At 44.7% G+C, this 14,106-nt stretch overlaps 1 protein-coding gene across 1 annotated transcript in view; it reads right to left on the bottom strand.

Moving 5' to 3' along the window:
• The window catches only part of UBN2 (ubinuclein 2), an 87,756-nt gene that overhangs the window by 7,397 nt on the left and 66,253 nt on the right, over positions 1-14,106 (bottom strand). The window contains 3 exon segments of the mRNA XM_049774283.1: positions 9-240; positions 7,605-9,149; positions 12,082-12,124. Coding sequence (XP_049630240.1) covers positions 9-240; positions 7,605-9,149; positions 12,082-12,124 — 1,820 coding nt within the window.

The raw sequence follows: 14,106 nt of genomic DNA, 5'->3' as shown, positions 1-14,106 counted from the left end.
CCACTTACTCTGAGTTAGGCTGTGGTGGAAAGCGGCTGAGGTAGATCCTGAGGCGGCTGTCACTCCGGCAGTGTCCGTCCCAAAGCCAAGGAGCTCCAAGGGAAACTGGAAGGGCATGGTCACTGGAACAAGGCCACCCAGCATCCCAAAAGGAGTCACATTTTGATTTGTTACAGACAAAGGTGATGTCATGAGAGTCAGAGGTGAGGCATTAGCCAATAATGATGCTCCTGCTGTGGACTGCAGAAACCAGGGGTCAAAATACATCAGAAATCAAGCGTTTCACCTCAACTGAGCCACTGTACTTAATCTCCACTGGCTGGAACCTCTGCTTTTGCTCTAATAGCAACTTTGCAAGACAGAAATGAGAACTCAGGTGAGGAGCTAGCAGACTGAACTACTTAAGAGCTTTTATAATGCCTGTATTAGTTTACATCTAGTCTCCTGATCCACTAAATTTTCTTTTTCTTTCCTTTTTTTCCCTTAGTGTTTTGGGTCACACCCAAAGCACTCCTTATTAATTCCTTACAATTTCAACAAAATCTCTGAAATGAGTTGCAGCTAGTCTTCAAATTGGAGCTAGTGGGCCAGAATAATCATACAGCTTGTAAGGTGTTTGCCTTGCATATGCCCAACCTGGGTTTGCTCCCCATATGGTCCCCCACGAGTGATCCCTAAAAGCAGGGCTAGAAGTTAAGTGCTAAGCACTGCCAAATGTGGACCTAAAACCAAACAAAACCACAAACAAGAAACTCTGAAGCAACAAATAAAACCCCAACACATGGGGCCAGAGAGATAGCATGGAGGTAAGGCATTTGCCTTGCATGCAGAAGGATAGTGGTTCGAATCCCGGCAACCTATATGGTTCCCCCAGACTGCCAGGAGTGATTTCTGAGCACTGCCGGGTGTGACCCAAAAACCAAGAAAACAAAAAACAAAAAACAAAAAACAAAAAAAAAAAAACAAAAAACAACCCAACACACTAGAAATCTTGCCACAAACTGAATTCCTGGTGTCTTGGATACTTCTCTCCCAGAGTGGCCTCAATTCAATTGCCCTGATCTTGGTTATAACATTTCCTCTAGGTGTCTCTCCTCTATATTGTGAACCTGCACATAGCACTGAAAGCTTTCTTAGGTAAAGGAGGTGACTGTCCCCTATTTGCCAGGCTTTCCCCCTTACGTCAACCAGGGCAGACCAAAATGTACTAGTATACATTTAGAAAAAAAAAAATTGTCAGGTCACAAATTATGTTTAAATGCAACTTAAGTTATTTGCAATAAATGTACTGATTTTTTTTTTTTTTTAAGGTTTTGGGCCACACCTGGCAGTGCTCAGGGGTTACTCCTGACTGTGCTCAGAAATTGCTCCTGTCGGGGATTGAACCCAGGTCATTCCAGCATCAGCTGCATGCAAGGCAAATGCCCTACTGATGTGCTACACTCCGGCCCCCAAATTTACTAATTTTAAAATGAACATTCCTTTCTTCTTTCCTTTTCTTTTTTTGTTTTAGGATCATGCCTAGTAGTGCTCAGGACTTACTTCTTCCTAGCTTTGCACTCAGGATGCTGGGAATTGAACCAGGATTGGCTGCCTGCAAGGCAAGTGCGCTGTGCACTCACTGTATTTTTGCTCTGGCCTTCTTTCATACTTTTTTTTTCTTTTTTGGTTTTAGGGTCACACCCAGTGGCACACAGGGATTACTCCTGGCAGGCTCAGGGGACCATATGGGATGCTGGGGATTGAACCCAGGGTCTGTCTTGGGTCTGCCCGCATGCAAGGCACACATCCTACTACTGTGCTATCGCTCTGGCGCACACACACACACACACACACACACACACACACTAATTTTAAGCCTTTTTGGAGGCCAACCAAACATTCAAATAGTCAAAAAATGAAGATTATGGCAAATTCACAATTAAGTAGCTGAGTAGGAACAATAAAAAATGGTTGGGCCAGGGCTAGAGAGATAGCATGGAGGTAAGGTCGGTCAGCGAGATAGCATGGAGGTAAGGCATTTGCCTTGCATGCAGAACGGTGGTTTGAATCCCGGCATTCCATGTGGTCCCTCGAACCTGCCAGGAGTAACCTCTGAGCGCTGCAGAGTATGTCCCAAAAACAAAAAACCAAAAAAAAAAAAAAAAAAAAAAGGTTGGGCCAGAGCAACCTTGTGCGCACTAGTCTAGGATGGATTGTGGTTCAATCCCCTGGTATCCCATTATGGTCCACCAAGCCAGGGGCGATTTCTGAGCACATAGCCAGGAGTAACCCCCCAAGTACCACCAGGTGTGCCCCCCTCAAACATCCCCAACAAAATGGTACTAGGGGCCGGAGAGATAGTACAGCGGTAAGGCATTTGCCTTGTACGCAGCTGATCCAGGACGAATGGTGGTTAGAATTTCGGCATTCCATATGGTCCCTTGAACCTGGCAGGAGCGATTTCTGAGCACAGAACCAGGAATAACCCCTGAGAACCACCAGGGATGACCCCCATAAAGAAAATGCTACTATTGTGTACTTTCAAAAAAATTTCCATTGTCCACTTTTGTTTATTTGCCAAACAGAAGCAAAGCACCAGCTGAACCATTACAGGAGCACTGTCACTCTTCTCTTTCCAAGATGACCCTTTTCAGAAAAGGCATCATTTGGAAAAATGGATGTGTCAGCATGGAGTTGCCACATTAATTAGCACAGGAGAATGCCCCATAAGCAAAAGCTCTGCCATGGCCTCCAACTTTCTTCCCCAAGGAAAGCAGGACAGGAAGTGTGGTCTTTCCTGAGGTGGGCGTTCCAGTATTCTCTACCACATTACACTTGGGCGAGTGCATCTGTTCCCCATACTCAATACTAGTGATCTCTATGAGTATAGCTCAGGTCGTCCCCTCCTCTGCCAAAAACCCTCCAAGCTTCCCACTCTACACACAGGATAAAACCCCACAACTAGATTATGGACACACCATCTTCACTCTGGGTACTGGTTTGTCTGAGCCTGCCCACAGTTCCTAAAAGTGAATACCTTCACTAGGCTCCTCTCTCAGTGGTGTGTCACCTTTCCAGAACTTGAACTATTTCCTCTTATGTCTGGCTCCTGTTCACATAAGCTCCCAGTTCAACAGTGGCCTCTGCAATAAGACCTATAATAAGACCCTTATTTATGCCTCAACTTGTCGCTCAAATTGGCCTGCCTGAAAGAGCCATATAACAAAAAGCACACAAAAAATGAGCTGTTAATATTATTTCTTTTCAGGTGGGGCATTCCCAAATAATGTCTTAGTAAGATATATAATGATAGGCATTGAATCCAGGGATCCTGCATGCAAAGTACATGCTCCAACCTTTGATCTATCTTCCTGGAACTAATTAGAGATTTATTTTTGTTTGGAGGGAGGTACACCTAGCAGTGCTTAGTGCTGGCTGATAGAAGGCAAGTGCTCTACCTGATATACTATTATTCTGATCTTTTTTTGTGTGTGTGTGTGGTTTTTGGGTCACACCTGGCAGTGCTCAGGGGTTTTTCCTGGCTCCAGGCTCAGAAATTGCTCCTGGCAGGCACAGGGAACCATATGGGACGCCGGGATTCGAACCGATGACCTCCTGCATGAAAGGCAAACGCCTTACCTCCATACTATCTCTCTGGCCCCTATTCTGATGTTTTATACTATTTTTTTTTTTTTGTGGTTTTTGGGTCACACCTGGCAGTGCTCAGGGGCCACTCCTGGCTCCATGCTCAGAAATTGCTCCCGGCAGGCACGGGGGACCATATGGGATGCCGGGATTCGAACCGATGACCTTCTGCATGAAAGGCAAACGCCTTACCTCCATGCTATCTCTCCGGCCCCTATACTATTTTTCTGATCTTGTTCTTTTGAGCCACACACAACACTGCTTGGGGCTTGCTCCTGGCTCTGTTCAGGGATCACTCCTGGTAGAGTTGACCATACAAATTACTGGGATCAAACCTGAGTCAGCCATGTGTAAGGACAGTACCCTCCCCAATGTACCATTGCTTTGGTCACTAATTCTAGATTTTGGGGAAGGTGCACATCCAGCCATTCTCAGGTGTTATTCCTGTCTCTGTACTCAGGAATCAATCCTTGAGCTGTTTGAGGGACAACATGGGATACCATAGACTGAACCTGGGTCAGCCATATGCAACACAAGTGCCCTCCCCACTGTGTTATAACTCCAGCCCTCCAGCCCCTTGATTTTAATTTGGTGCCAGTTATTTTTATTTATAGGATAAATTTGAATTTATAGAACTGAAATAAGTTCATTCTTAAGCCTACAGTACTCGCAAGCAATAGTCTGAGCTTTAAATGTAAAACCAAGTAATAACATTTAGATTGCAAGAACCTTAAAACACAAGGCCTATATTTTTTCAATGGATAATCCAATTCTACACAAGGAAAAGACAGTACAAAGAGCATTTTCCTTTTCTTTCTTTTTTTTTGGGGGGGGTCACACCCGGCAGCGCTTATGGGTTCCTCCTGGCTCTATGCTCAGAAATCGTTCCTGGTAGGCTCGGGGGGCCAAATGGGATGCTGGGATTCGAACCACCGTCCTTTTGCATACAAGGCAAATGCCTTACCTCCATGCTATCTCTCCAGCTCCAGTTAGAGCATTTTCTTAAGAGAATTCTCTAACTTATGAAGTCATGTTTTCAAATGATTTGACCAAGAATGTAAGAGCATATCATAAACTGTTGCATATTTATAATAGTCATGAAGCAAAATATTACATAAAACATACTTACTTGGAAAAGTCTAAGTAAGCATCTGGAAAACATAAACAGTAGTGGGATAATGGCCAATTACTTTTTTCAAATTTTATTTTACTATGTTATTTTTGTTTTTGTTTTTTTGTCACACCCGGCAGCGCTCAGGGGTTACTCCTGGTTCTACGCTCAGAAATCTTCTTGGCAGGTTCAGGGGACCATATGGGATGCCAGGATTCGAACCACTGTTCCTCTGCATGCAAGGCAAACACGCAACCTCCATGCCATCTCTCCAGCCCCAAATTTTACTTTACGTTTTTGTTTGGTATTGGGCCACACCCAGCAGCTGTAACTCCTGGCTCTGCAAACAGAAATTACTCTTGGCAGGCTTGGGAGACCGCTGGGATACCAGGGATCGAACCTGAATCAGCTTCATGCAGGCAAATGCCCTATCCACTGTGCTATCACTCCAGCCCTCAAATTTTACTTTACTTTTTTTGTTTTGTTTTGTTTTGTTTTGTTTTGTTTTGTTTGGAACACAGCTGGTGGCACTCAAGGGTTACTCCTGGCTCTGTGCTCAGAAATCACCCCCAGCAGGATAGGGAAACTATATGGGATGCTGGGAATCAAACCCAGGTCGGCTTCGTGCAAGGCAACGCTCTACCACTGGTGTTATCATTCCAATCCCATACTTTTAAGGGGAAAAATGCTAAAGTAACTAAATCAGAAGATTAATGGTCAAACCTAAAGGTCAACATTCCAGAAGACAAAGAGGTTGCAGAGGGGCCGGGAAGGTGGCGCTAGAGGTAAGGTGTCTGCCTTACAAGCGCTAGCCAAGGAACGGACCGCGGTTCGATCCCCAGGCGTCCCATATGGTCCCCCCAAGCCAGGGGCGATTTCTGAGCACATAGCCAGGAGTAACCCCTAAGCGTCAAACGGGTGTGGCCCCCCCCAAAAAAAAAAAGATGTTGCAGAAAGATAAAAACAGTAATACTATGGCAGACAAAAAGATGAGAGATAAAATATAATAAAGAGTACTCAAAAAACCTCTACTGATGGATCAGAATTAAGTTAGATACAACAGAATAGTCTTCTCCATTTTTTTTATTTTTGGTTTTGGGGGCACACCCTGTGGTGCTCAGGGGTTACTCCTGCTCTCTGCTCAGAAATCGCTGGCAGAAATCCCCCTGGCAGGCACAGGGGGACATATGAAAAGGCGAGATTAGAAACACCATTGGTCCTGGGTTAGCTACTTGCAAGGCAAATACCCTACCACTGTGCTATCTCTCCGCCCCCAGAATAAATATTCTTGTTTGTTTGTTTGTTTGTTTGGGGGCCATGTCCAATAGTGCTTAGGAATTATTCCTAGCTCTGCATTCAGGAGTTATTACTGGAGGTGCTCAGGGAAACCATATGGAATGCTAGAGATGGAACCTGGGTTGGCTGCATGCAAGTCAAGTGCCTCACCAGCCTCAGAATCAAAAACATTCTTTTGTTGTTGTTGTTGTTGTTGTTGTTGTTGTTTGTTTTTAAGGCCACACCCATTTGATGCTCAGGGGTTACTCCTGGCTAAGCGCTCAGGATTTGCCCCTGGCTTGGGGGGACCATAAGGGACGCCGGGGGATCGAACCGTGGTCCTTCCTTGGCTAGTGCTTGCAAGGCAGGCACCTTACCTCTAGCGCCACCTCACCGGCCCCTCAAAAATATTCTTGAGTTGAAAAACAGCCACAGATTCAATGACAGTACTAGATTCTAAGTACAAGATAATGAGAACTAGATGAACCTAGTCACAATGTGGAACACTTGTACTTTAGGGAGAAAGTAAAAAAAAAAAAAAACAACAACAACATGTGAGTAGGGAAGATGTGCTACTTTTAGGAGAACCAAACATCAGAGAGGCGTGAATCGTCAATGAATAGAAACCAAGAGAGAGAGCAGAGCGGTTAGGACACGTGCTTAGCATGAGCCCAACGCAGCACTACATGGTTCTCTCTGAGCATCTGTGGTGTCCTCAGGATCACAGAGCCCAAGCAGCTCTGCATCCTCAGGCCTTTGCATGGAACCACTGGGCCATAGCCAAGAATCATCGATGGGACCAACAGGCATGCTGAGAACTGCTTAGGAGGTCTTCCCCACAAAAAAAGACCCCCAAACTAAGTGAGAGTCAGTGGAGCAGTCTGACCAGTCCTGAGAGATGCAACTAGTGACCACAGGTATTGACATTTCCTTAAGGCAGACAGCACAGAAATGACTGTGCAAGAGCTTAGCAAAGCAATTCAAGAAGTGAAGAACATGTTTCTTCTTGAAACGATAACGCTCAAGTGAGGACTCCAAAGTAAATGAATTAAAAAAAAAAGGAACAAAACAAACAAAAAAATCTCATTAACGAGAAAATTATGGTATGAAAAAGATCGTTTTGATCCCCAGCATTTACATAATCTACAGAATTACATATGAAATGCTACAGAATCAATGTTTGAAAGTTTTTATTTGAAAAGTGATTTAAAAAAATTTGTTTAAATTAAATTTAAAAATTGGCTGGAGAAATAGAGTGAGGCAGAGAAAACAAATGAAGTTAAAACTGTACATTATCACTTGGTTCTAGACCTCATTAAAATAATTTTAAACATGCATCATGCTATATATTTAAAACTTTTTGAAAATATGATTATGGTACTTTACTGGTGGAGGGGGAAAATCCACAACCTCCTAGAAAAACTAGTGTTTTAAGTCTTTACAACACTGAAAGATAATACATCAACAGCAAAAACACTCCTGGGCCATTAGCTTGAATAAGCCTGTCAAAAACAACCCATTACAGTAAGCATTTTCAAGGACTCCCAGAAAGCTGCATGATCTCTCACATGAACGCATACAACATACGTACCTGCACACTGGCTGTTACCACTGAAGACCCTGAGGCAGAGGATGGTCTGTGTGGAACAGACAATGGTTTGGTAGCACCCTGTGTTCCACTTCCTGTTCCCCCTGGTACACTAGTCCTATGAGCGCTGCTTGAGTTGATGTTGCTACCTCTGCTGGCAGGAACATTCACGGAAAGGCCACTCAAGCTGCTCTTCCCGCCACTTCCCGTGGGGGAAGAGTTGGTTAGCTTTGAAGGGGCCTGGAGACTTTTTGTAGACGAAAGGCCCGGAGTGCGATTAGCGGGCAACAAATTCAAGGTGGGAGAATGTCTACTGATGTTCATCCCACTGGGCTGTTTGTGGACAGGGTTGGTACTACTGGAGTGACTACTCTGGGCTACTAGTGCATTCGGGCTGGAAGAGTTTGGGGGAACAGTGGGCTTTGGGGGTGGGTTGGATTTAGAAATAAGTTTTGTGGACACGGAAGGCTTCGCTGACAGAGAGGGCTTGGGTGAGGCAGAAGGCTTAGGTGAGGGCAAGGGTTTGGGAGACGTGGCAGGTTTTGGAGACGCGGCAAGTTTGGGAGATGCGGCCATTGAAAAAGGAGATTTGAAACCCTGCGCGGAGATTTGTGACACCATCGCCTTGGCTAAATAGTTACTGGAGGTAGTGGTGCTAGGTGCAGTCCTAGAGACCAGAGGGTGGGACCCTTGAGAACCATTTCCAGGCGTGGAAGTAGACAAGGGAAGGCGGTACATGAGTGGCTTATCGGAAGTCTTCATGAGTGAGGAGGAACAGGAGAGCTGGGGGTTATTACTCAATCTCACCACTGGGTTGGTCTGGGATTTACTAATGGTCGCTTGTAGTGGAGACACGTAGTTCTGCTGGACAGCTGAATGCTGGTGCACCTTTGTCACTTGCGTTAACGAAGAAGGGTCTTGAGCCTCTGATGATCCCAGAGCATGAGACGAGGCAGCAACTTGGGCTTGGGAAGAGGAGGAGACGTGGGGCAGGGAAGAAGCATGAATCTGGCTCGACCTCTGCAGTCCCTGCTGAAGTAGCCTCGCAGGCAAAGGTTCTAAGGAGACTTTCGGGTTCTGAATTGAGGAACCAGCAATAAGGCCTGAAGAGATGCCAGTATGAGCTAAATCCTGGGGTTTCTTTGGTACTGGTCCGGTGTGGCCAGCAATGAGGCTCGACGAATGTGCCGCCTGGGCAGACTCAAGTTTTTTGGGAGGAGCTAGTGGCAGCTTACTCATGATACTTGCCAGCTTCTCTTCTCTCAGTCCTGGACGAGGTTTGGTGGTGGGGATACTTATCCTAGAACCAGGCGGAGGGCCCTTGTTCCCGTTGTTGATCACTGCTAGAGCTTCAGAGACCAGATCCAGTGCAGGTGGGGGGAAAGCCAGGTCATCGTCGAGTGAGTCATCAAGGCAGATGGTCTCCTGGGCAGGAGTTGAGCCAGAGCTGGTGGAGGCCATGGCAGATGTGCTGGAGCTTGTGGAAGGGCCAGCCACAGAAGCCGCCACAGCTGTAGGAGTCTTCTGGTCCTTCTTGGGGCTGCACTCCTGCAACAGTGTTGGAGGGCAGGGGGATGAATAAAAGGAAAATTACAAAGCAATCATTTTTCAAGGTCTCTGAAATTTTCCTGATGATTGATTAAAATGCTACTTTAAAGTTTCAGAATATAGGGCCGGTGAGGTGGCGCTAGAGGTAAGGTGTATCAAGGCAAGCCAAGGAAGGACCGCAGTTCGATCCCCGGCGTCCCATATGGTCCCCGCAAGCCAGGGGCAATTTCTGAGCGTAACCCCTGAGCATCAAACGGGTGTGGCCCCAAAAACCAAAATAAATAAATATATAAAGTTTCAGAATATAAAAGCTAAAGCCATTTTCAATGTGACAAAAAAAATGTGACTGAACCCTACACACAAGCAGTCTGTGGTGGTGGCACACTGTGCTCTTCTCAGTGAGTCATTCTGAGAAGAGGACTTCTTTAAAACTCAAGTTCATGTAGGATATAGGACTGGAACCAGAGTAATAGCACAGCAGGTAGGGCACTTGCCTGGCATATGCCTGACCCGGGTTTAATCTCCAGGAGCCCATAAGGTTCCCTGAGCACCACCAGTAGTGATTCCTGAATGCAGAGTGAGGAGAAAGCCTCAAGCATTGCTGAGTATGGCTCAAAACAAACCAGAAAAGTTCATCTTCTCCTTCTGACGATCCAGTTCTACTTCCCACCTCCCTCAAATACCACTCCAAATCTACACTGAAAGAAAACTACTTTCAAGACCTCTACTGTACCTCAGCAAAATTCTGCCTTTACGTGAAGAGTGTCTCTACCCTCTTGTATAAAGTGGTTTTCTAGAAAACTAATGCTAACGTATGCATCTCTGTATAATTCACCCTGGCGTCATCCACAACCAGTATAAGACAGATTGTTGTATCAAATTAGGCAGAACATTTGCTCTAAGCATACTAAAAGGTCCCATTCATTATAATACAATAATTTAACTCAGGGGTCTCAAACTCGCGGCCCAATTGCGGCCCTCTGTACAACATTTTGTGGCCCTGCCCAAGAGGAATCTTTCTTTGGTTTGTTTTAGTTGTTTGGGTCACACACCCCAATGTTCAAGGCTCACTACTGACTTTGCACTCAAGGATCACCCTGACTTTGCCTCCTGCGGTCCCCAGGTAAACTGAGTTTGAGACCCCTGATTTAAATTCACCTAAAACTAATTACTGAATGTTCACTATGAATAATGCACTATGCCAAGAAAACAAGGTGCCAGGGCCGGTGCAGTGGAGCTAGAGGTAAGGTGTCTTGCCTTGCCAGCGCTAGCCTAGGACGGACCTTGGTTCGATCCCCCAGCGTCCCATATGGTCCCCCAAGCCAGGAGCAACTTCTGAGCACATAGCCAGGAGTAACCACTGAGTGTTACCGGGTGTGGCCCAAAAACCAAAAATAAATAAATTAATAAACAAAAAAAAGTAAGAAAACAAGGTGCCAGGAGTTTAAACTCTGGATATTTAAAAGAAAGAATACTGTTTTCAAAACAAAGAAAAAGGCTTTCTCAAATTTCAAGGAAGAGGGTCAGTAAGAAAGCTCCAAGGGGTATTGGAGCGATTACACAGTGGGTAATACTAGTGAATAAATAATAGTTTGGGAATATATTTATTTATTTTGGTTTTTGGGCCACACCCAGCGGTGCTCAGGGGTTACTCCTGGCTGCTCAGAAATAGCTCCTGGCAGGCACGGGGAACCAGATGGGACACCGGGATTCGAACCTTTGGTCCTGGATTGGTCGCTTGCAAGGCAAACACCACTGTGCTATCTCTCCGGGCCCGGGAATATATTTATTAATCGACAGCAACAATAAAACATTTTGATATAAGACATAGCTCAGTAATAGAGCACCAACCCTTGTATGTTTGAAGTCCTGGTTTCAACCCTAATACCTAGAAAAAGAAAAGTACCTACACGTATATAAAACACTGACCAAATTCTGATTCAATCCAAATAAATGAATGATTGAATTATCAGATGAAAGGTGAGGAGGTGGCAGGGACAGATTCAGAAAGTGTCTTTTGCATGGAGATATACAAATGCAAGGAGCTTTTTCTGAGTTAGCAGAAATTTATTTTCTTCTTTTTTTTTAGCAGAAATTTCTTGATAGTTTTACTTTTCTCTTTATGTACTTCTTTTCTTTTGGGGCTACACGCAGCACTGCTGGGAGGTAATGGAATGGGGATGCTCCAAGCTGTGCTTTGGAAACTAAGTGATTGAGGGGGATCATATTCAGTACCCTCATCTGCAGAGCAAGTGCTCTTGCTCTCTGAGCTATCTTCCTGGCTCTTCTACTTATGCTCTGCTTGCTTTTACTATGGTAAGCATTTCTATATTTTATAACTAAAAGAAGTATTTGAAGGGTGGTAGCAGAAAAACAATCAGTTTTTTTTTCTATTTTGGAAGAAGGAAAACAAATTTAACTACAAAGAAATAAAGAAAACATAATTTCCCTACCTAGTCATGATAATCATTTTATTAAATAGTTCAAAGGACCTGGAGCACTTTTTTTGCATGAGGGAACCCTGAGCACCTCCATGAGATGAACCCCTTGGGAGCAAAGAGTAGCTCCCAAGTAGTCCTGGGTTTGGACCCTAACCCTCCAAAAAGATCAGGAGTTGGGGCCAGAGTTATAATAGCACAGCAGGTATGGTTTGCCTTGCATGTGGCCTACCCGGTTCAATCCCTGACATCTCATATCGGTCCCCTGAGCCTGTCAAGAGTGATTTCTGAGTACAAAGCCAGGAGTCATCACTGAGTGCTTGCCAGGTGTGGCCCAAAACAAAATAAAACAAAAAAATCAGGGAAATTACTGTTCTGATAATGAAACAGAATGACACCTGAAATAGGAAAACCGTTATAAATAGATTTGATGGGACAAATAAGCTTCAACATTTACAAATTTTTACCATTTCAAGACTGAGCTCAAGTCTTACCTTTACTTTAGGTTTGGGTGCAGGGATCACCTTTTTCTTTGCCCTAAGACAAAAGATTAGAAAGGAAGTCACTGTAGGAATAGGTTATTAGGAAAACATGCAAGTCTCCAACTGCATGGGCAAACATTTCCTTGGCTATTTTATTTGAAAAGTTCTTTGAAGTAAAGAAATGTAAATGATGTATATATGTGAATATATTGCAGTATTTTTGGGGCTATACCCGGTGACGCTCAGGGGTTACTCCTGGCTATGCACTCAGAAATTGCTCCTGGCTTGGGGGACCATATGGGATGCCGGGATTTGAACCAACATCCTTCAGCTTCTAAGGCAAACGCTCTACCACTACTACTACCTACTACCACTACCTACTTCTAAGGCAATCTCTCTGGCCCGATCTACCATAATTTGATCCCCAGCATCATACATGATCCCCCAAGCACTACCTTTTAGTACTTTTACCTTGTATCAACAGACACTGCACATTTTGCCTGAGTGGCATAAGTGTGTATGCATATATATACATTATACATATACACTTATAAGCCTAAATGTATGTAGGCCTCCATATATCACAGATTCCTACCATCTCATAGAAATAAGAGCTGGAGAAATAGTACAGTAGGTTAAGGCACTGCCTTGTATATTCCCCACCTAAGTTTGATCCACAGTACCACCTATCACCCTGCCAGGAGTTAATTCCTGAGCACATAGACAGACATAAGTCATAAGCAACACTGGGCGTGGCCCCCAAAAAACAAACTAAAATTTTTGTAGAGATAAACCAGTACTTAGCCAAAAATGTACCGCAAAACAAAGTTGTCATTTCACAACTTCCTCTTAAGAGGCTAATAGCTCTTTCTTCAGCAGTTATATTACTAAGGAAGGATCAATTTTGAGCAGAAAGAAAGCTATGAAGATGATGCCACTTTTATGGAATAAAACACTTTGGAAAGTGAGGTGGGCATGAGTCTGGAGTCTTCTTGTAAAGCATAGGCCTGTAGCTCACTTACAGATGACTGAAGGGGGGAGACAAGAGGGCTGAGGCTCAGGACCAAGGAAGCCCTTTTTTTACCCTGCCATGGCTCTGTGTCCCAGATCCCAGGCCAATGGAGTCAGGTTTCAGGAGACTTAGAAGAGTAACTTAACTGGTTTGACAGGGAATGTTCTATAATCTAAATCTCCCTTTCGCAACCAGGGTTAAATAGGGTGGGTGAGGGCCAACAAAGGTAAGAGAATGGTGGAGGCGGACATAGTAAGGAAACAAGAAGGGGACAATGATTGGAAGAAAGCTTAGAAAAAGAATCTAAGTAATCAATAATCAAATAATTTGGGAGAATTGAGGGCCGCCTGATGCTCAGAAGCCTCTCCGAATGATTTGCCAATTAGGCCAAAAGTTCAGCTAGACAGGATTTGAAAATATGGTACTGCTATCCTGGCAATGCTCGGAGTACCAGGTGGGACTTGTTGGGGAAAAAGGGCTATAACCAGGATTTCCTGGGGATCTTGTGGTTCGGGGATAAAAAACAAGGTCAGCTGCATCCAAAGCATGTGCCTTACTCCCAGTGCTGTCCCTTGGCCCCTTAGAGTGATTTTTATTCTTTTGGTTTTGGGGCCATACCCGGTGCCGCTCAGGGGCCACTCCTGGCTTTGTGCTCAGAAATCGATCCTGGCTTGGGGGACCATATGGGACGCCAGGGGATCAAACCATGGTCCCTCCTAGGCTAGCGCTTGTTCCACCGCTCTGGCCCCCTAGAATGATTCTTTTAAATAAATGTGGTAGTATAACAGAAATGATAAATGAATATGAAGGAACTATTTCATTAAAACATATAATGCAGATAAAAAAGCAAATGAGGGGCCAGAGAGATAGCACAGTGGCTTTTGCCTTGCAAGCAGCTGTCCCATATGGTCCCCCGTTCCTGCCAGGAGCTATTCCTGAGCAGAGAGCCAGGAGTAACCCCTGAGCACCGCCGGGTGTGGCCCAAAAACAAAAACAAAAGGCAAATGAAAACATCTTATATCTGC

The sequence above is a fragment of the Suncus etruscus genome, chromosome 1 (assembly GCF_024139225.1).
Source record: "Suncus etruscus isolate mSunEtr1 chromosome 1, mSunEtr1.pri.cur, whole genome shotgun sequence".
Taxonomy (NCBI): domain Eukaryota; kingdom Metazoa; phylum Chordata; class Mammalia; order Eulipotyphla; family Soricidae; genus Suncus; species Suncus etruscus.
Note: the sequence above shows the minus strand (reverse complement) of the source record. Positions and strands in the feature narration are given on the sequence as shown.